The sequence below is a fragment of the Telopea speciosissima genome, chromosome 1 (assembly GCF_018873765.1).
Source record: "Telopea speciosissima isolate NSW1024214 ecotype Mountain lineage chromosome 1, Tspe_v1, whole genome shotgun sequence".
Taxonomy (NCBI): domain Eukaryota; kingdom Viridiplantae; phylum Streptophyta; class Magnoliopsida; order Proteales; family Proteaceae; genus Telopea; species Telopea speciosissima.
The window spans coordinates 87,647,772-87,667,426 of NC_057916.1; the positions used below are offsets into that span (position 1 = coordinate 87,647,772).

The 19,655-nt window shown below is 40.0% G+C and overlaps 2 protein-coding genes and 1 long non-coding RNA gene across 6 annotated transcripts; 2 read left to right on the forward strand and 1 right to left on the reverse strand.

Annotated features, from left to right (window-relative positions):
* The first annotated feature begins 636 nt into the window (after positions 1-636).
* LOC122658787 (serine/threonine-protein kinase ATG1a) lies at positions 637-6,613 on the forward strand. 3 transcript variants are annotated; one of them, XM_043853914.1, is made up of 14 exons: positions 637-985; positions 1,129-1,246; positions 1,441-1,499; positions 1,846-1,910; positions 2,092-2,185; positions 2,279-2,359; positions 2,459-2,570; positions 2,826-2,880; positions 3,033-3,283; positions 3,419-3,511; positions 3,596-3,963; positions 5,568-5,862; positions 5,994-6,064; positions 6,173-6,613. In XM_043853914.1, the coding sequence occupies exons 1-14, from the start codon at positions 740-742 to the stop codon at positions 6,371-6,373; spliced, it is 2,109 nt and encodes a 702-aa protein (XP_043709849.1). In that variant the 5' UTR covers positions 637-739; the 3' UTR covers positions 6,374-6,613. The 3 variants fall into 3 exon arrangements, with proteins under 3 accessions (XP_043709849.1, XP_043709858.1, XP_043709841.1); XM_043853923.1 differs by lacking the exon at positions 3,419-3,511 and adding an exon at positions 3,353-3,413 and having other exon boundaries at positions 3,033-3,265; positions 3,594-3,963; XM_043853906.1 differs by lacking the exon at positions 3,419-3,511 and having other exon boundaries at positions 3,033-3,413; positions 3,594-3,963.
* Positions 6,614-7,573: 960 nt separating this feature from the next.
* LOC122658772 (protein LATE ELONGATED HYPOCOTYL-like) lies at positions 7,574-18,477 on the reverse strand. 2 transcript variants are annotated; one of them, XM_043853888.1, is made up of 8 exons: positions 18,287-18,477; positions 18,127-18,152; positions 17,737-17,905; positions 17,486-17,597; positions 17,118-17,179; positions 9,729-9,953; positions 8,187-9,653; positions 7,574-8,099 (listed from the first exon to the last, which is right to left on the reverse strand). In XM_043853888.1, exons 3-8 carry the CDS (start codon positions 17,773-17,775, stop codon positions 7,689-7,691), a joined length of 2,316 nt encoding a protein of 771 aa, XP_043709823.1. In that variant the 5' UTR covers positions 17,776-17,905; positions 18,127-18,152; positions 18,287-18,477; the 3' UTR covers positions 7,574-7,688. The 2 variants fall into 2 exon arrangements, with proteins under 2 accessions (XP_043709823.1, XP_043709830.1); XM_043853895.1 differs by lacking the exons at positions 17,118-17,179; positions 17,737-17,905; positions 18,127-18,152; positions 18,287-18,477.
* On the forward strand, positions 16,347-18,132 carry LOC122658808. The gene is made up of 3 exons (XR_006332497.1): positions 16,347-16,358; positions 16,519-16,530; positions 18,008-18,132. It is a non-coding gene; the product is annotated as an uncharacterized LOC122658808 (long non-coding RNA).
* Positions 18,478-19,655: the final 1,178 nt, after the last annotated feature.

A 19,655-nucleotide genomic window follows, 5' to 3' on the forward strand; every position in this document is an offset into this window, starting at 1 on the left:
CACCCGGACAGAGGGTTTGGGCATGGGTAGAGAGGTCATTTCAGCCCCTCTTTGTTAGAGAAACTAGGGAACTGGGCCGGGCAGCCAACTGGAGGTGATAAAGATCCCAAGAAAGAGTTTATGGTGAAGCATTCATGAAATTGTAACAACCTTCCATCCCCTTAATATAGGATTAAACGATACTTAAAGTAGAACGGTTGGAGGCGTTGGGCTCCTCAGTAGTGCCACAGGGTTTGTAGCGGACCATTCGACAGTCCACCATCAGTCCGGATTATTATCCTCTTCAATTCCTAAAATGAGGTCATGCTAGGTAGAGATATTAACAGCCGTTGCATCCAATGATCTGAACTCATTGATATGTTTGATTGGATGCGATAACTGCCAAGTGTCGATATCTCCACCTAACCCTATGGCATGCCAAACTTAAAAGAATTGAAGAGGATAATTTTCTCCATCAGTCCACTACCCATCTTAAATCCAATTAATAATGTAAGAAGAAAGCAAGCTTAGGCCCTACAGAGCATAGCGTCATGGGTAATGTTGAGCCTCGGCCTATGCTAGCTATGCTCTATGAGAAAAAGAAGAGGAAGAAGAAGGAGGAGGCGAAGAAATTGTCAAAAGAACAATAAACCCATTAGTGACAGAATCGGACGACGTTGAGCAGCAACAGATTCTCTTCTTCTCAACAATACCAGCTACTTTACTTTTGGTTTATCCAAAAAAAAAAACTGGATATGTTATGGATCTAGGAGAGGTTGAACGTTGCCGTGTGATCGGCGATTATATCCTCGGCCCCAAAATTGGGTCGGGTTCTTTCGCCGTCGTGTGGCGCTCCAGACATCGGTATCTGGGTTTGGAGGTCGCCGTGAAGGAGATCAACAGAAAGCACCTCTCCCACAAGGTGAACGATAATCTGCTCAAGGAGGTTTACATTCTCAGCAACATCAGGCACCCCAACATTATTCGTCTTCATGAAGTCATCGAGGTATCTGGGACTGTGGGTCGCTCTCCTCTCTTTTTTCCTCCTTTTTCATTTGACTTAGTTTCCGCTCTGTTTCTATGGTGATATTTGAGTGCCCTCCTCCGTATTTCGCATGGCAGTGATTGGAGAAATTGTTTGATCTTCAGGCTGATGACAAAGTTTATTTTGTTCTGGAGTACTGTGGTGGTGGTGATCTTTCTGCTTACATTCATCGTCACGGAAAAGTTTCGGAAGCCCTGGCGAGGCATTTTATGAGGCAATTGGGTATGGTAAACTTCACCACCGATGTAGAGGTTTTTATACGAGTACTTTCTCGATTTACGCATTTGGGTATCTCATATAATTTGTGCCCGTTCAATTTAGCTCCTATCTCCCCCATCCCCCACCCCGGGGCCTTCTTTCCATTATGCATCTTCAGAAAAGGTGAGGAATTCTTTTGTTTTGATTATATTGTTCAGCTTCTGGATTGAAAGTGCTCCGAGAAAACAATCTCATACATAGAGATTTGAAACCACAGGTATTTTTTCACAGCCTTCTATTTGTGGGTTGCTTTTGTATTTATTGGGCTACCTCCTTCTTATGCTTATGAGAGGAAACACCGAATGGGTTTAAACTACGAGTACTTAAAATAGAGTTAGTAGAACACCATTACAATTTGTGGAGGTGCATTAAACACTCTATTTGAAATCTTTAGAATCTTCTAATGCTCTTAGTGTTTGGCATTGGTGGTTTGATTTAGCTGAAGCCAGCATTTCTTGATTGACGTTTTACTTTCTACATCTCTGAAATCATTATTTGATGCCCAAGGTAAACTTCCTTTTTTTATTCAATTGCATCTATTTGGTAAATTGTGTTAATTGCAGAACCTTCTTTTGTCAACCAATGAGGAAACTCCAGTTTTAAAGATTGGAGATTTTGGTTTTGCTAGGTAAGATCCATCATATAAGTATCCCATATGTGAACCCTGTCAACAATTCTTGCATACAAAAGTATTTTACTAAACCAGCTTCATTATTGTTGATGTGGTTTATAGTGCTTATGACAATTACACTGGTTGAGTGGGTTTCTCTTCATTTGTGCATACATCTGTGTTTCATATTTATTCGAAGGTACCTAACACCTCAAGGGTTGGCGGACACATTATGTGGTTCACCATTATATATGGCTCCTGAGATCATTCAGAATCAAAAGTATGATGCGAAGGTGATAAAACATGTCTTAGTTGTTAGCACAATGGTTATTGTAGCAGTCTGCGGAATAGTTATGTCTTTCAGTTCTATCGATGGTTTCTTGCAGGCTGACTTATGGAGTGTTGGAGCAATTCTGTTCCAGCTGGTGACTGGAAAACCACCATTTGATGGCAATAATCAGTTCCAGGTTCTTATCAAACATCGGGGTGTTGAAAGTTCCAATTTTGAAAGATCTCTAAATTTAGTTGCTACTGTTGCCCTTATTTTGTTCCTCTATTATCCACAGCTTTTCCAGAATATTTTGACATCTAATGAGCTGCGGTTTCCTCAAGGAGCTTTAGTAGAACTACATCCTGATTGTGTAGACCTCTGTAAAAGCCTTTTACGCCAAAACCCAGGTGAATCAATTATTTTGACTCTGTCATGTCTTTGGTTTTCCCATTCACTGTGGTCTGGTATCTGATACACAATCATCCTTAACAAACTATTTCTTTTAGACTCCATTTGTTTCAACGGAAAATATATTACAGGAATTACCTAAAAGCAAAAGGATTCTATTGATCTGGAGGCAAAACAAAATATTTTACTGAAATATGATATGAATTTTTGGAATGCAGTGCTTCAAGCTCACTGAGCCTTAAAGTGTTTTGCAGTTGAACGACTAACATTTGAGGAGTTCTTCAATCACAGGTTTATGGCAATGACAAGGTGCTAATGGCTCTAGTCCCTCTTTTCTCTTTAAATTTGCTGCTGCATTTGGCATGCTACAGTTCTTCAGTCATTCTACTTCTCTCTCTCTACATAATTTAGGGTATTGTAAATTGTGTACTTCAATGAACTTCTTCAGCTGCAATCTGTAGGCCGACGATGGATGTTGATCATGCCTCTCTACTTCCAGAAATGAAACCTCCAGTTGGGAAATCTGAGTACTTTACAAATGACAGAGTACCCTTTGCCTATGATACAAGGTCTCATTTGCATTCAAGACATTTGCTGAATACATCTAACAGAAATCCAAAGTCAACCTTTTCATCTGAGGTCAAGAAACTATTATCTAGAAAAGATAGCATTTGCAAAGCATCATCATCTAGTGGTATTGAAGATATTTGTGGTTTTGAGCTAAATTCTACATGTGATGGTGTAAAAGTATCTGTAGATGCTGATGGCTTAAATTCATCAGATTTGTGCAGCTTGAAGGTTGGAAGTCTGGACCAACAGCTTTGTGCCATCAGTGTCTCAAAAGTAGCTGTTGTTGCTGATGGCTCAAATTCATCAGATTTGTGCAGCTTGAATTCTGGAAGTCTGGACCGGCAGCTTTGTGCCTTAAATGTTTCAAAGGGTCAGGATTTGTTGTTTAGTTAGTTGCATGTTGTTATGCTCTTTCTTTTGTAGACGATGACTCATTTGGCATATACCCATCCAGTTGCTGATTCACTGGAGTCTATTGAGAAAGATTATGTGCTTGTTAATTCTCATTTCGCTTCTATGGAGACTCTCTCTTCTTCCCTCGAGGAATCTCTGCAAGATCATTCAGCTCCAAGAGGATTTTGCATGCCAACAAAGAAGATTGGCAAGAATGTTTCTGTTGCAATGCAAACTGGGAAGCTGGCTACTAGTTCTGCTGGGTGTGCAACAAGTCAAGGGATCCATGCCTCACTTCCATTAGCAGGAGGATCACATGCATCAACTGAATTAAGGGATGTCCAAGGATCATCTAAGTTGCATCCTTCAACCAGGCTACGGCTATTACATCAGTATGTTCATGCTCTTTCAGAATTAGCACAAGAAAAGGTAATCTCATGCTCCTTCAATTGTGTATTGAATGCTTATCTCTCGTCCAAGAGGATTGCTTCATCCTCTTCTTTCTTTGGATGAAAATGCCCTTATTTTGTAAAAAAATAATGTGCGAGAATTATACTCTAATTCATTCATCACCTTTGTCACTTTTCCATCTCAGAGTTGCCCATTGCAATTGGGACCAGCAACACAATACCATTGTCGAAGTCCAGCAGTTTAAAGTTTATATGGCAGTATGCCTGTCTTGACCTTCCAAATGCTGCTTGATCATCTGGCAGATCCAGACCCTTGTTTGCCCGTTAATGGGATTTCTTGTTACCTAACTGATTAAGGTTTAGAAAACCCAAGAAAATCCAGAACCGCTGGTAAGGAAAGAAACCAGTTTTACATTCAGAAGCTTAGAAAAAACAGTTCAGGAAGGTCTGAATTTCTGGTTGAGTGTTCAGTTTGAATGGATAAATAGGACTGCAGAGTTCTAAGGCATTCTGACAATCAGATTCCAAGTTTTTGAGGAATCCTACTGGAACTAGGATTCTTGAGTAGAAACCCAAAATAGCAGAATCGATGGCAGGGATTTAAGGTTCTAGATCAGAAATCAATGGTTAACTGATATCAAGGATTAAACAATAAACTGAACCAGAAATCAGAAACAGAAAATCAGATTTAAGGAAACCAGAATTTGAAGAAGCAGATTTGAAGTAAGAGTTCTGAAATGATTTTAAGTTTAGGGTCATAGTAGTGAGCAGAAGTTGAGAAAAGCAGAAACATATCTAGCAGGATATTATATCAGCAAGCAATACTGAATCAAAGGGAATGAGAAAACTAGAAGCCACAAGGTATGAGAAATTCAGAAAACCTGACCTTAAATTGGAAAGAAGAATAGAATTAATAGATAGAAGAAAGAATAGAAGGTCCAGTTCAGGAAATCTACCCAAACGGAAGGTTTGGAATCCTCCAGAACCTGTCCTGGTATTCTCCAACGCTGAATCCATAGCAACCCCACTCATAATCCACTGAGCACCACCCCTGAATCCACAGATGTCTAAGCCTGAAATCCACAGACCAGCAAAGCAACAGCTTCTCTTTACTTAAAAAAATCTATGGGAATGGGCTGTGCCCTTGAACTCTCTATTTAGGAAAGGCTAGAGCCATTCCTGGACAGGACGAGAAAATAAAGAAATTAAAACAGACCATGATACCTCTCCTAGGACTCTAGCAAAACAAACAAAAAATAGGCTCAAAACAGGAATAGAAGGTAAGGTAGTTTTTGTCCTAAGGGAAGGATGCTGTCCTTCCTCAGAGAGCTTTCTTGAAAATGAGAAAGGAAACATACCTTCAGATTATCTTGATTGTACTTAAGTTTGTCTCTGTTGAATATGTGTGGCCACAGGTTTGATGTTCTGACCGTCCTTTGCTATAAGCATTTTCTCTGGGTCAGATTTATGCAAACCAAAGTTTCAAAAATTGGATAGAAATTGGGTGATTTGACTCGGAATTGACCGACTCAAAAGAACAGAAGAGTTTTGAAAGGCTATCTTGCATTTTCCATTATTAAGTGGACCTAGTAATTGAAATTTTAATTGCATGGTTATTTGCAGCTTAATGCAGGTATGCTTCTTGAATCTTTTGCTATTGAACTGGTAGCTTTAGCTCTGTGGAAGGAAGCTATTGGGTTGTGCGGCTATTGCGTAGCCTCCACTGCAGAGGGAGATTACCCTGGGAGTTGTTCAGCTACATGTATGCCTGATGAGACAACTGCCTGCCTATCTCTCTTCTTGGAGGACAGTATTGACTGCAGCTGTCCTTCCTCTGTTTCCGAGTGGGCTGAACGAGGGTTCATTGTTGCATTGGATCGTGCAGAGAATTTATCAAATCGACTTTGTGATATAGATGGTGAGTGTATTAGTTGATCATTTTCACCTATTCTGATTGTTTACTTGTTCATCACATGGTAAGATAGTTTTGCACAGAAAATTTCATGGTTGCTGTGCACAGAAAATGTCAAAACTTTTTATCAATTTCAGGTGGTGTGGAAATGCCAGATGCTATGGAAATAATATTTCAATCAGCTCTTGCTGCCGGAAAAAGTGGTGCTGTAAGTTAACCATTCTATGATACTAATTTTATCTTCCTCCCCCTCCAACAACAAGAATTTGTACGCCTGATCTTGGGATTTGCTTCAATGGGCCTGTCTTTTGTTCAGGTTGATGAACTTATGGGGAACAGGAGCAGTGCTGTGGTTTTGTACGTGAAAGCAATGGTCCTGCTTTCATTTATTGTGGAGGAAGCGATGTCACTGCCATTGAATCCACCATTTTCACTAACTGCAGTTGATGAACAGCGAATACGGAGATACATTTTCATCCTGAAAGGCCATCAGACCAACTCCCAAACACTGCAATGACCCCAAAAATATCCTGGGGGCTCTTTTCTATTTCAGTTTCATGGACAGCTGTCAAATAGTACAGGCCGTCTCTGGAATATGGTCACAAGCATAATTGATATTCTAACTTCATGTAGAGATGAGACTAAAGTGACTTTGAAATAGCTCAAACTGAAGCATATTACTGACGATCTAAAGTGACCTGATGACTGACTGTATATGAGCTCTTGTAGATAATGTTGTCTATTCTTTAGATGTAAATCTGAACAGAACGTCGCTATATGTTTACTGAATCTGGAATTTTAATGAAAGTATAAGTTTTGTTTTTTTTTTCTATGATGCGCTGGTAGCTCTTCTTCCCTTTGGCAGTTTCCCAGCCCCCTCTTTCCCAAAAAAAGAAAGAAAGATAAAAGGGGGTCCTAGGTCTGCTAACTCAGGAATTTTTTTAGCTCTCCATATTTTAGCCTCCATAATTAACCTTCAAAATCCAATTCCTGAAACTGGAATTAGCCCTCAGTCAACCTATCGACCCCTGATTTTTCTACAGCGATTCAGATATCAATCAATTTTGCAGGTAATCACAAGGAGTGAACTTGATCTTTAAAGAAAGACGAGAATTATAAAGTTTTTTCAGTTGGTTTCTTATTTCTCCCCTCCTATTTGTAAATTTGGCATTTGGAAGCCTAACGTTTAGCTGCTAATTTATGTTCGTATCATTGGACGGGCTCAAAAGACATGCAACCAGAAATGTGCACATCTGTGGATCCTTTGCTAGGATTTAGGGCTGGTACTTGGGGACCAGATCTGCTGATGCAGGGGGTCTCTAACATGATCCTTACTGACATAATTGGTGCAAACCCGGGGTAACATGCATCCTTCCTCACACAACTATGGATGGCATCCTAAATAAGGCACACCTTCCACTTAAGGTGTCGTGCGTGCCAAAGCAGCTTTTGCCAACCTCGTAACTTATTTTGCCTTTATATTTGGGAAAAGGATTTGAGGCAACTCATTACGTAAAGGGATGATTTAGCCATTTCAACCACTGTATACTCCCACCAAGCATCATTTCTGTGATTTGGCAAAAAAGCTTTTCTTCTGAAACAAACTTCACCAAAACTCAAAGACAGGAAGGTGTGTGGGCAAGCCATTCTAAATATCTTCAACGGAGTCCCTCTCCCTGCATTTGCATATTTAAATCAAGCAAAAGTAGACACAGAGTACACAATGACACGAACCGTTTACTTCACAACTTAAAATAAGAATAAGAAAAATGGGAAAAACTAAGAATTATATGCAATGAGCAAAGGTTCCCCTTGCTGCAGGATTGCATGCATTACCAAGCTGACGCTTCCCCTTCCACACGTATCCTCTTGTGACCTTTCTCTTCCCCTGGGTCACTACCATTTCCCACCCTGTTTTCCTTGGATTCAATTGAACACCTTTTGTACGGTTTAAATCCAGTTCGACGAGCTTTCAGCCTTGCATGTCCGAACCCCATCATCAACGACCCTAACTCAAGATTATTACTGCTTTTCAGTGATTCAGGTTTTTCTGCCCCTGGATGATCTGGACAAGTACCCCATGTCTTCTTGCTACTAAGGTCTAGCTGCAAAGTGGCCTCTTCACCTTTCTCATTTCTTTCTTCATCACTTGACTTTGGATGCCCATTGCTCAGATCATTTAGACGTGAAAAGCTCTGTGGCAGTACTTGTCTAGAGAAGAGTGCTTGAAAGGCAATCCGACCCTGACAAAAGTAAAAATAACTTAAGAGAGTAAATATTCAAGATGATACAAATCAGAAATCTATGTCCAGAAAGAATTGTCTGATCACCTCTTCTGAGACCTCCTTCCATGACTCGGTCACATTGCTGGCACTTCTACTGCAACGGTAATTAGTCTCACCAGATGCATGGCTTAAATCAATTTCTTTTGACTCTTCCTCACCTTTCACATGCTTCTCTAATGCATCCATCTCTACTTCACTGCTGGAAGCTGTGTTGGAACCACATGAGGAACGGTCAACCTGTTTTCTTGTCTTAGCCTTGTTGGAGTCGTGGAACCCGGGAACCTGCATGGGCTTCTGCATATGATCTTTCAATTTGCTGCTATTCGACATTGTAGCTCCACTCTCAGAATCTACTGATGACACAGGGGGAGACTTGGAAGCCGAGTCTCTTTTCAGAGCCTCGGAGAATTTTGGATCCAGTTGTTCATCTTCCCAAGGTGGAACCTGAGAATTATTGTCCTTTTTACCTTTGTTGACTACAGTAAATTGACCAGTATCTGTGGATGGAATTGCAGCGGTGGGTGAAGGAACACAATTAATGCCAGTGTGAAGAGGGGGGCACAATGGCAACAGCCCATGAGCTGCCCACCATGCAGATGCAGCTGCAACTGTAGCAGCAGCAACTGCTGCCATACTAGGAGGTGGGCTCATCTGTCTTAATGGAAACCCTCCGAGAGTACCAGAAGAAGAATCTACCAAAGCTTCCACATTAGTACATGACCAGAATGAAGCAGCCAGGCTTGCTGCAGCATGGGCTGCGGGGTTTTGCAACAGAGCAGATACAACAAGACTTGAAAAAGTAGCAGAGAAGTTGAGAAAGGATTGGTAATTGTCTTGATTGTTGCACACTGGGGTGAAGGGGGAAGGAAAAGTTGGCACGGATTGGTGAACAGAAGACCTTGACATGTTACTATAGTGTTCACTACTTGCAGAAGCGGTTGGGTTTGTGAACATATTTGGATTTCCATGAGCTCCCCCATGTTCGTGCATGATGGATGCAGGGTATGTCATGTCAGGGCCCACAGTTTGCATGCATGTTCCTGAGATTCCATCTACAAATTGCAAAGGGACATGCCTTGGGAAATTCTGATTTATTTGCATTTCATCTGTTGAGAACAGGCCAAGCATTTCAGGCTTCTTCGGTTCATCTGTTCTTACTCCTTGGACCAGTTCATCATGTGAACTCGGGCTCGATGTCTGTAAGTTCAGGGTCCCAATTACACCATTATTCATGTCTTTACAGTCGGCATTGGTTCTGTCCAATTTCTGATTCACTTTGGTTTTGACTGTGAGATGGGATTCATCACTTGCACCCTGGTCCTCTATATCTTTCATTGAGGGTACAAACTCCCTGAAGGTAGATGAGCATTTGGGTGCAGAAGATGCTGGTATTTTGCTTACAGAAGAGTAGGAAGTGCAGGGAACCTCTTGGAAAAGAGTAAGGGCTTCTGAGCGATTGTTCTCATTCAGAATTTCTTTTGTTCTAGCAGAGTTCACACTTTGAGCAGGTTTCTGACAGTGCATCAGAAAGGAAATAAGGAAACTTGAAGCATAACCAGAACGGAGTTGAAGAACTAAGATATATACCTCAGCAGATGAGTCATTCTGCAAGTCCAATGGTTGTTTACTGGTATGCAGATGCGAAGCTGGTGTTAAGAGTTTTCCGTCCTTGACAGGAGAAGACTGAGGAGCCCCTGTGCTGGTCTTTCGAGGATATGGATTGCTTGGTTTTCTTTTAGGACGTGGAGGAGGTATCTCTATGTCAAGAGCTTTTCCAAGTGGAATGCCTTTGATAAGAGCCTCTTTTTCCATCTGAAATTAAGTAATCAACTGTGAGAACTGAAACCCTGGATTTTCAATTATGCAATGAGCATTCAGTTTAAAAAGCAGCTAATCAGAAATCTAGCAAAAATCACATGGCGGAAAACTGACAAAAGTACTGGTATATTTCGGTCGAGATATCGAATATTTCGAGTATCTCGACCTGTCCAAAACGAAACGCAAGTCCAATATGAAAAAATGCAATATTTCGAATATTTCGGAAATTTCGGTCATCTCGTTTCGGAAATTTCGGAAATCTCGGTAATTTCAGTAATCTCGTTTCGAAAATTTCGGAAATCTCGGTCATTTTTTGCATTTTACACCGACAGAAAAATACCATATTTCATCGAAATTTCGGTATCTCGGAAATTTCGGTCAGACCGAAACACCAAAACGAAATGAGATTTAGTACCATGCTGGTATATACTGAGCAGAACCTTTGCCTTTCTTACCTATGTTGCTGGTAGAAGAAGGTAAGAGTGGAGAAATCAAGCAATTACACAAGAACAATGGCTTTACTGAGGAAGCCTGACCACCCTACTTAAGAGTAGATTAATTTAGGTTCAAAAGATACGATGCTATTAACACCATTCCATATTTATCCTACTACAAGATAGAATAACCAAATCAAATAATCAACCAAACACCACACTACCTCTCCCCTATAACTGCCCACATAATGCTTCGCTCCTTCAAAAATTACACATGACATGTTCCCACATGCGTTCATGGACTCTAACTAAAGGAAACTGAAAAAAATAACTGAAGTAAGAAGGTAATGCACCATGATGTCTGCCATGCACGTAACCCCTTGGCCCATACTATAATGCATGTATCATGTACACACTGCTAGACATTTCCTAGTGATACTCACAGGTGTCACAAACAAATCCAATGAATTCTCAAAACCATCCCTGCAGCTGCCTCCATACATATTTCAATAAATTGGCTCACCGTAACATTGATACTCAGGGTGATTTGAGAACTCAAGACATGAATTAAGTAGGAGTAGCTCTTACTGTGATATGTAGTAAATTTATTAGGTTATTTCATGCGGTTAATTTTTTAGGTCATGTGTCTTTTTTCCGCTTATGATTTGTTCATAGGTACATGGACAAATCATGCATAAAACAATATGCAATTTCCAAGTAGGCAAGATAGCCAAAAAAAAACATTAAGTAACAAAATGATGTAATAAGAACTTATGGCATAAAATTAATAAAAGGACTTATGATGTAACTATGAGGACAATCCATATATTCAAGATTTGACTTCTAATTGTAGTATCCTAGTTCATAGCTTATGTTGGATGTGTATCCAAATAATAAAGTACCCAATCCATAACTTAAAGGAATAAATAAAAGAAGGGAAAAGGCTCTCTGAGCCTAAGGCATACACTGCGCCTCCTCACATCCCATTTTTTTATTGTTTTTTTCTCTTTCCTTCAATTAATGAATAAACAATGTCTATGTGAGAGTGTAGAGAGTACCCTGCTTGGTCAGAGAACCCTCTCCCATAAAAGAATTTCAAAGATCTGAAATGAATCCCTCACCAACACCAGATCATGTTATGTCCAAAACAAAGCGCTTCAGGTAAAATAAAGGCTGCAGGTATACTACACAAAGAGCACATGTTTGTCCATGAACCTGTATCCTCTGGCTGGGCCAAACAGCTCCCTTTTGTTTCTAGCCAAAACAGAAGACCTGTTTTTCAATAAGGAAAAGAAGGATCTACAGGAAGGATACTTACTCTAACCCCTATCAACTTCATCAACTGCAAAAAGAAAACAAAAAACAGGCTGCAAGCCTGCAAGTGATATTGATCCATCCTTGACCCAAATAAAAAAAATTCCCCCATTTCGTTTCACAACTAATTGGACGAAAGTGTATTCATCCAATCCAAGTGGAAATTACAGATTTTCAGCATCGAGAGAGTATTTATGGGGGGAGTAAGGTTTGAAGACCGAATAATCAGCAGTACCCGTTCCAAGAAATTACAGATTTTTGCATAGAGTTGTATGAGGGTTCGCCCGATCAAGTACCAGTGGCTTCACTGGTAGGCCCACTTAGGTTAGGGGGGGATTGTCCCTCAGCTCTTACCAACCTCCAGTGTGTAATCGACATGTTGCTAGCTGATTATCGGTCGAATAAGAGTCATTGATTCCTTTAAGAGAATAGAGTGCCAATGACTAGCACCTCATTATCATCTATTCTAAAATGAAGGCCTTGTATCTACAGAGAGCAGCACTTTCAGTTGGAACCTTCCATAGAAGTACTGAATTTTTCATGTGTAGAATTTCAGTTTTTTTATTGCACCCATCATTAACTATCTCTACAAAGTAGACTTTACTAATCCAACTGACAGTTGAGCTAGTTCATACTTCATGAATCAGTTACTCATAAGTCTCCACGAAGTACTCTAATCCTTTCTCCCCAAAAAGATCGATGCCCCAAGAGCTCCTTCCAATGGGTACATGCAATGATAAAGATTCTCAAAGAAACATTTATATGTATTACCTCTTTAGCATATCTATTATCTTGACAAAACACATACATATGCACATAAATAAATATGTATGTAAGAAGGGGGATTGGGTGTTCTACATGCTTCAAAGCTAGGCCTCAAAAGATGAGAAATTTTGAAGGAATCTTCATAGATTCATGTGCAGAAGTAGTAATCATTCATCTGTTTCACTGTTCAAAAACCCTTCAACCAATTAATTTATGAAGACAATGCCCCCCCACCCACACACACACACACAAAAAAAAAAAAAAAAAAAAAAAAAAAACTAAGAAAAAAGTTCTAAGCTTTCCACTTTTGCGTATGATATCCTTGCTACTTCAAGTATGTGAAAACAGAAGATGCACTTTTACTAAGATCACGGCTAGAAACATCCATAGAAATTGGCATCACATTATTTGGTTAGTTGGCATGCAAAACTTATTGTATATCTTTATTCAATGAACAACTATTTTCAAATAAATTTAATAAATATTAGTCCACTATGCTTTTTTCTCCCTCCATTCTTTTATTATTTTTGTTGACCAGCAACAGATTTTCATCACTGAAAAGTATTTAGGTTATATAATTTAATGGGAGCCAATAACAATCATGTGTTCAGTGGGGAAATGCCTAACACAAAACAAATATTAAGTATCAATCAAATAATGAAGTCAAGGGTCGAAATGATGAACCCACAAAAGTCATCAACTAGTCAGACCTAGCAACTTGACTCAGCCATTGTCTAGTTGCAGTAAGGCAACAGACTTGCTGGTAGAGCTCAACTTAGGCATGCATCAGTCATCCAACACCCCAAAAAGGCATAAATGGTCACCAACAATTGATACAAAATGACAAAACTAGAAAGTGCACAAAGGAAGGGAGAGATTAGGAGAAGAGAACAAATGAAGGTCTTGTCGACCAGTTTAATTTTTTGGGGTAGTCAACGGAACATAGCGTTTGTTATGGAGAGAGGTTAGATTTGCAACTCTAGAAATAAGTTTAAGTGTTCCATTTCTCCATTTTCGAATTTTGAATTTTGAGGAATAAAAATGCTCCAATTACGTATATAACATGGCAAACAGATCCTTCACCACATGCTTAATCGTTGATACATGACTTGGCCAAATTTGTGTGCATCGTTATGAACAAAAACAAGTTAGATTGAGACTCATCAATTCGACAAGGCATGGGCAACTCAGGATCTTATATGTTGTAGTGGTGTATACAACAAAAGGACTAACATGATGCTAGAACTTCACTGAGAACCAGCAAATAGGATGTCCAGGAAAGCTAAGGATCTGATAATTTTTAGGTCACCAGCTTGTGAAAAACTTTCTGGGATCTCTTCCACTGATAGTAGCTCCTGCTCAAACAACTTCCTCAGTAACCAGTACAATTATGTATAGCCTAAGATCGCCATATTCAGTGGTTTTTTTCCCCTCAAGCTCCATTTGTTTTGGCGTAACATTTTACCTGGAAAATTTCCCACAGCAAATTTTACATGTTGAAAAGTTTTCTAATGTTTGTTTCCATAAAAAAAATAAAATTTGCAACACTTTCCAATATTTAAAATTTTACATCTAATTTTTTTTTAAGTGAAAATTTTACTTTAAAATTTTCCAAGTAAACTTTTACGCCGAAACAAACGGAGCCTCAACAAAATTTTCATTTATAAACCAAAAAAAAAAAAAAGCCAAATTTGGATTTCCACTGCTTCAAAACTGGATTTAGGTGCAAGTCCTTTGAACTAACAGCGAAATCCCTAAATTAGTGAAAAGGTTGCTAACAATTTCTAATTTTTTTTTTTTTTTGGGGGTGGGGGGTGGGGGGGAGTCTTTTGAAACCCAAGGATTTATATGTTCAAGAATCACAATGGGTCAGGTTCAGGGCGGGCAACCTCTGAAGCTGACTGAATTGAATCAAAATTTAGCACTAGCCCAGTTAGCACCATGAATGAGAGGCAGATCAGAAAAGAGCAAGAAGAGATCTGGAGAAACTAAACTGGGCAGGAAAAAGAGGAGATCCGTTACACAAAATGATCATGAAATCAGGTTATGAAATCTCATCTATTCCATTAATTGTTCATACTTCAAGGTCTGGATCAGCTGATCAGATTGATGTCTAATCAAAAGATCTTTGGAGTTTGGACTGAACTAAATAACGGGTCTGATAAGATTCATTTTCCGTTCCACCATCTTCACTCTGAGCCTGTGTAAAGACAGTCAGCGATGCATCTTCATTCAGTAGGACATGAACTTAAAAGAAGAAATATTACTGTGTGCCCTGTGCTGTTGTTGGCCTGTTAAAACCATTGGATTGGAACTTACAGGCTCTACATACTGAATTGAACTCTTAAGAGAAAAACATAAAATGCATAAGATTAAGAAAGAAAATACTAGGAGAAGAAAAATATCACAATTCAGAGCTGAAGAAAAGGCTTAAAAAGGGAAAATAATGTCCGTGTCAGTTGACCTAAGCCGCACCATTACTGCTGGGGTGGGGCTCGGCCTCCGAACCGAACGTGGGACGAGTTTCTGCCTCATACAGCTCGGGCCGAAGACCGGGGGAAGTTTAGGAGAGATGGAGAGACCCAGCAGCTTGGCAGGAAGAACAATGGATATCAAAACTGGCATTGGCCATCCCCGGTCATTCGTCTCCCAGAGATGGAGGTATGGTTATAAACACTTGAAATGCTACATTAATTAACAAAGAACCAAGCTTCTTAAAGCTGTACACAGAGAAAGAAACCTTAAATCTTACCACGAAAAGGGCCAGGGGGCAAAGAAAGAAGGCAACCTTGAGATAACTTTTTCATCTTTTCTCATGTACATGTAGGCAAGTCCACATGCATGTGTGGTAAGAGAGAGAGAGAGAGAGAGAGAGAGAGAGGGAGGCATAAGGTGTTTACGAATACTTTTTCAAGAAGAGCATGTGGGCTCTGTTGTTCAAGGCTTCACATTGAGAGTAGGAAAAGAAAACAAGATGTTTTTATTCTACCATTAGGTTTTCTATATATAATCCACCAAACTGAGAGAACCCTGGGGGCTATGGGTATAGCAAGATTTTGGGACATCTTAATGTACCCTGAACCTAACTTGGGTTAGTTTTCGTCAAACAAAACCTCTTCTACTACTATCAAGGCCATACTAAACCTGTTCCATTATTGTTGCCAGGAGAGGATGGATTACCAAATAGAGTGACCCATTGGCTTCCTTTGTTTATGGATTGGTGATTGGACTAGATTCACTCAAGGCACGGGAAACAGTTTCGTCCAATAGGAGGTCCCACATGGTCAAGGAGGAGAAAGAGTGTCAATGCGGCACCCACATGGTACCGATGTGAAAGAACATGAGAAAGCATCTCCACACTGTCGGCATGGGGATCTTTTTGCCCCAGACTATTTATCAGAAAGTTAACAATGAAACTGCTCACTGTAAAAAGATAACATGATATAGCAACATCCAATCATGATACTACACATTTTTGCCTTTCTTTATCTTTTTTCTCCAGTAAGCAAGGCTCCTAGGAAGAGACATGGTATGTTCCAGACTTTTTATGTACCCTTCAGCTACATTTGTTTTGAAAATAGAAGACAGAAAATCTTTCCACACATGCGAAACATGGGATAAAAAGCAAGCAAACCTATCTTGCAGAACAAAAGAAATTCTATTCTTTTGAGAGCAACTAAAACAAATCAAGAAGAAAATGAAAACAAACTCTGCTGGCCTTTCTCTTAGTTGCCAATTATTGTACAGAACTAAATTTACAAAAACTTATCCATTATAACATTTAAAATGAATTTCTTAAAGTTAAAATTAATGGCATCGCAGGCTCTTAAGAGTGTGCAAAAGTTTTATAAAATGATATCTATTAAAAAAAAAAAAAGAAGCAAAAGTTCTATCAAGGGATATCAAAATCATACAAACACCACAAGAGAGGATTTAAATAATGACAAATCTTGAAATGTGAGGTTCTGTATTGATCAAGGGTGAGTGTGATTGGTCACATCAAGCAGTAATATGAATTGGTAAGAGAAGGGGGGGATAAGGAGAAGCGGAGAAGAGAAGTAGGTAAACATGGGAAGGATCAAAGAATAAGGTATGATGCATGGAGAAAATGCAGGAATGATAAACTAGCATTTGTTATTTATATCTTTGATCTGTTTCAAATTTTAACTGGAACTGGAAATTTCCAATTAAATTATGATTTGAAACAATGTAAATATTGTCAAAATAAAGCTTGAAACCAGGACTTGAAACCTTGATCCCAGGAGCTAACCACACAGATCCTATGAGATCACAATCTTATGACATATATAACTGTGATATTTCTTCAACCCCCCTACCCCCCCCCCCCCACCTCTTATTTTATGGGCTTTCCGATCCCAATATCCTATTTGACATGTTCAAATTGGGCAATGAGCTAATTGCGAGGTTAGCAAACACATGGCTCAATAACAGTGGTTTGTATTCATTTTAATTTGGACCTTCTCTATCAGTGCAAACACTCCTCAGAAATTCAGAACCCTTGAGGGATGCAGGTCAAAGCAACAATTTTGTTCCACCATCTTGGTAATTGGTAAAAAACTAGTTAATACGAAGCAGAGAGATAATATGGTTAGATTGGCATAATGGTGAGAGGCTACTGAAAGACCTTTGAGAAGAACTTTTGTGCGTGACTTCTAATCTGCACGGCAGTCTTTGTTCCAATGTGTTCTGCACACCACAAGAATCAAAAGAGGAGAGAAGGAGCATGTCTCCAAGTATGAGAAAAATGAAAATGAACAGCATGTACTGAGTCATGTCATTCCTACATAAACACAAAGGCTCGCATTGATCCAAATCCAAGGCTCAAAACAACAAGAAGATAAATAAATAAAATAAATGAATGAACGATCTTAGTAACCACGGGTGGCATACACAAACAATTCATCTGAAGCCGAATCTGTATCTATTACATAACTTCCGGCACCATACCAAAATAAAGTAGAAGAGGATCATAAAGTCCAATCAAAATATAACCTTCTATACGCTGCCAAGCTCGGCCATACAGCTTCAGAGCTTCTATGAATCTGGTGTGTTCGTCCTCTGTCCATCTTTCACGTTGCTTAGTAATAGTATATGGTTTTCTCGTCTGCTCTTGGGGGGGCGTTCGGACAGAGAGAAAGAGACATCAGAAAGCAGAAACGTACAGCAAAAAACGGGAATTCTCTTCTCGTTGGATGGTAAATAAAAAAGCGAAGTAGGGTGAATAGGCAAGATACAGAAATCACCTTTATAATGAGCTCTTCTCCAGAAGAATATACGTCCATTACTGGACGCTGGTAGCGTATCGCTGCTTCAAATCCTCAGTGAGAAGCAGGGGGTACAGTCTCCTCGTCCCATCTCTCTGGAAGTAATGAACTCTCGTTGTCGTGAAGAAAAGCTCATTACTTCATCTTACTGCAAAGAAGAGAAAAAGAAAAAAAGACCGCGATGGGGGTCTGTGTCTGCGCATAAGAACATCAAAGAAAAGAAGGAAGACGACACCACTATCAATCCGAGAAAAAAATCATTTTTTCTCAATTGTTTTTCAGAATACACCGCGGTAGAGAAGCCTCTTCGAATCCGAAACTAGTGTAATAAATCCACTAAAAGAAAATTCTATTTATCAGAATTCTCACCAAAACGAACCGGAGGTCGCCGAAACCTTAGAACGTGAAAGAACCTGAATCAGTAATAAATAACAATCCTTAGAAGGAACCATCATTAATCTATGAAATCATCTCCGTCCCCAAATCGCAATTAAAATACTGGACATACCATTTAAGAAGAAGAAATTACCTTGCAAGGCCGCCATCGCCAAGTCGAAACGGACGTTACTCAGACCTCGAACCCGATCACGCATGGGGGAGGAGGTTCAATACAATTCGTTCGGAGACACGCCGCGAGAGAAAGATGTGCAGGCAATGCTATAGACACGATTTTGAAAAGATCTATGTCCACTAGTACAGGAACTGAGCTGAAGACGAGGTAGCGGCACAGTATGCTAGAGAGAGAGAGCAACAGGAATTAGAAGACGAGTTTCGCGTTTCGCGTTTCGCGTTTCGGTGGTGAGACCTAAAACCAGCTGACACCATCAAGAGAGTGAGAAGAAGAGCGAAAGGCAACCTCAGCCACAATTTTATTTTTTCACTCGTGGATTTGCCTTTTTAATATTTTCTAAGGAAAACGGGTTGAGGCTTAAATTTGAGGCTGGAATGGAAGGAAATGTCACCGCGCTGGGGAGGGGGGACACAGATGGGGAGTCGACGTCGACTGGGAGGGGCTTCACTGGATGATGCCAAATGGCATCTCCGTAGTGGTGGGTTGCAAGTTAGCAGAAGCAGATAATGCGCTTTTTCGCTTCGAACGACTCTAGAGTCTCCTTGGCCTCTCTTTTGCTTTCCTCTTAGGAAGAGAGAGAGTCCCAGAGTCCCTCCATCTCAATTCTCCACCACAAAACTTGCTGGAGAAAAGTAGCCCTTAAAAGTTAAAAACACAAAAAATAAAAACTCAAAAAGCGCAACCTTTTCACACCCATGGGCCCCGCAAGAAGGAAACCGCCATTATCCGGTCAGTGTGAGTACGAAACCACGACAGTGCGCCCCCCTCCCCCCAAGTCGTCAGTGTCGCGGCTCTCGCCACTCGCCCAGTACTCCCCAGTAAACGCGGATCCTTCCTTTGACCGCTACGTGTCTTGTTAGTTCGATGCGATACTGGGTGAGGACGCAATCCGTACATCCCCATTCCTGGGTCGTTGATATTCTGACACGCGGCGGATTGGAATTTGGGATACACACCTGGACGGCTGGACCGCTTCTTCCTGGATTTCCGACGCGCAGATCTACTGTCGCTGGATCAAACGGTCCTGCGCAGAAGGTGAGCCTTCTCCAACTCTATGTGCTTAGTGCGCATCGACTCTGTTTGAGTTTCGGATCCTGGATGAAAGAGTGTCAAATTCAAACCGAAAACCCAACTGGAACCGGACCTAATAAATTTCCATTTAGGTTTGAATATCTCAGTTCACGGTTAGGTTTCGCATCCAGCATACAAACTGAATTTCAAAACTAAATTTGAATATTAATACATTATCATACTAATATATCATAGTATATATTACTAATTTTCGTTTTAGATTTTATTATATTATTATTATTATTATTATTATATA

Bases quoted from the DNA above. Each gene is read 5' to 3' on its own strand.
- LOC122658787 (XM_043853906.1), top strand. From the start codon at position 740: ATGGATCTAGGAGAGGTTGAACGTTGCCGTGTGATCGGCGATTATATC. The intron at 1,500-1,845 runs GTATTTTTTCAC...TGTTAATTGCAG, and splicing joins ATAGAGATTTGAAACCACAG to AACCTTCTTTTGTCAACCAA. The intron at 3,964-5,567 runs GTAATCTCATGC...GGTTATTTGCAG, and splicing joins CAGAATTAGCACAAGAAAAG to CTTAATGCAGGTATGCTTCT.
- LOC122658772 (XM_043853888.1), bottom strand. From the start codon at position 17,775: ATGGACGTATATTCTTCTGGAGAAGAGCTCATTATAAAG. The intron at 9,954-17,117 runs GTCTTTCAGTAG...ACTTAATTTCAG, and splicing joins CACAAAAGTTCTTCTCAAAG to ATGGAAAAAGAGGCTCTTAT. The intron at 9,654-9,728 runs GTATATATCTTA...ATGCACTGTCAG, and splicing joins AGAATGACTCATCTGCTGAG to AAACCTGCTCAAAGTGTGAA.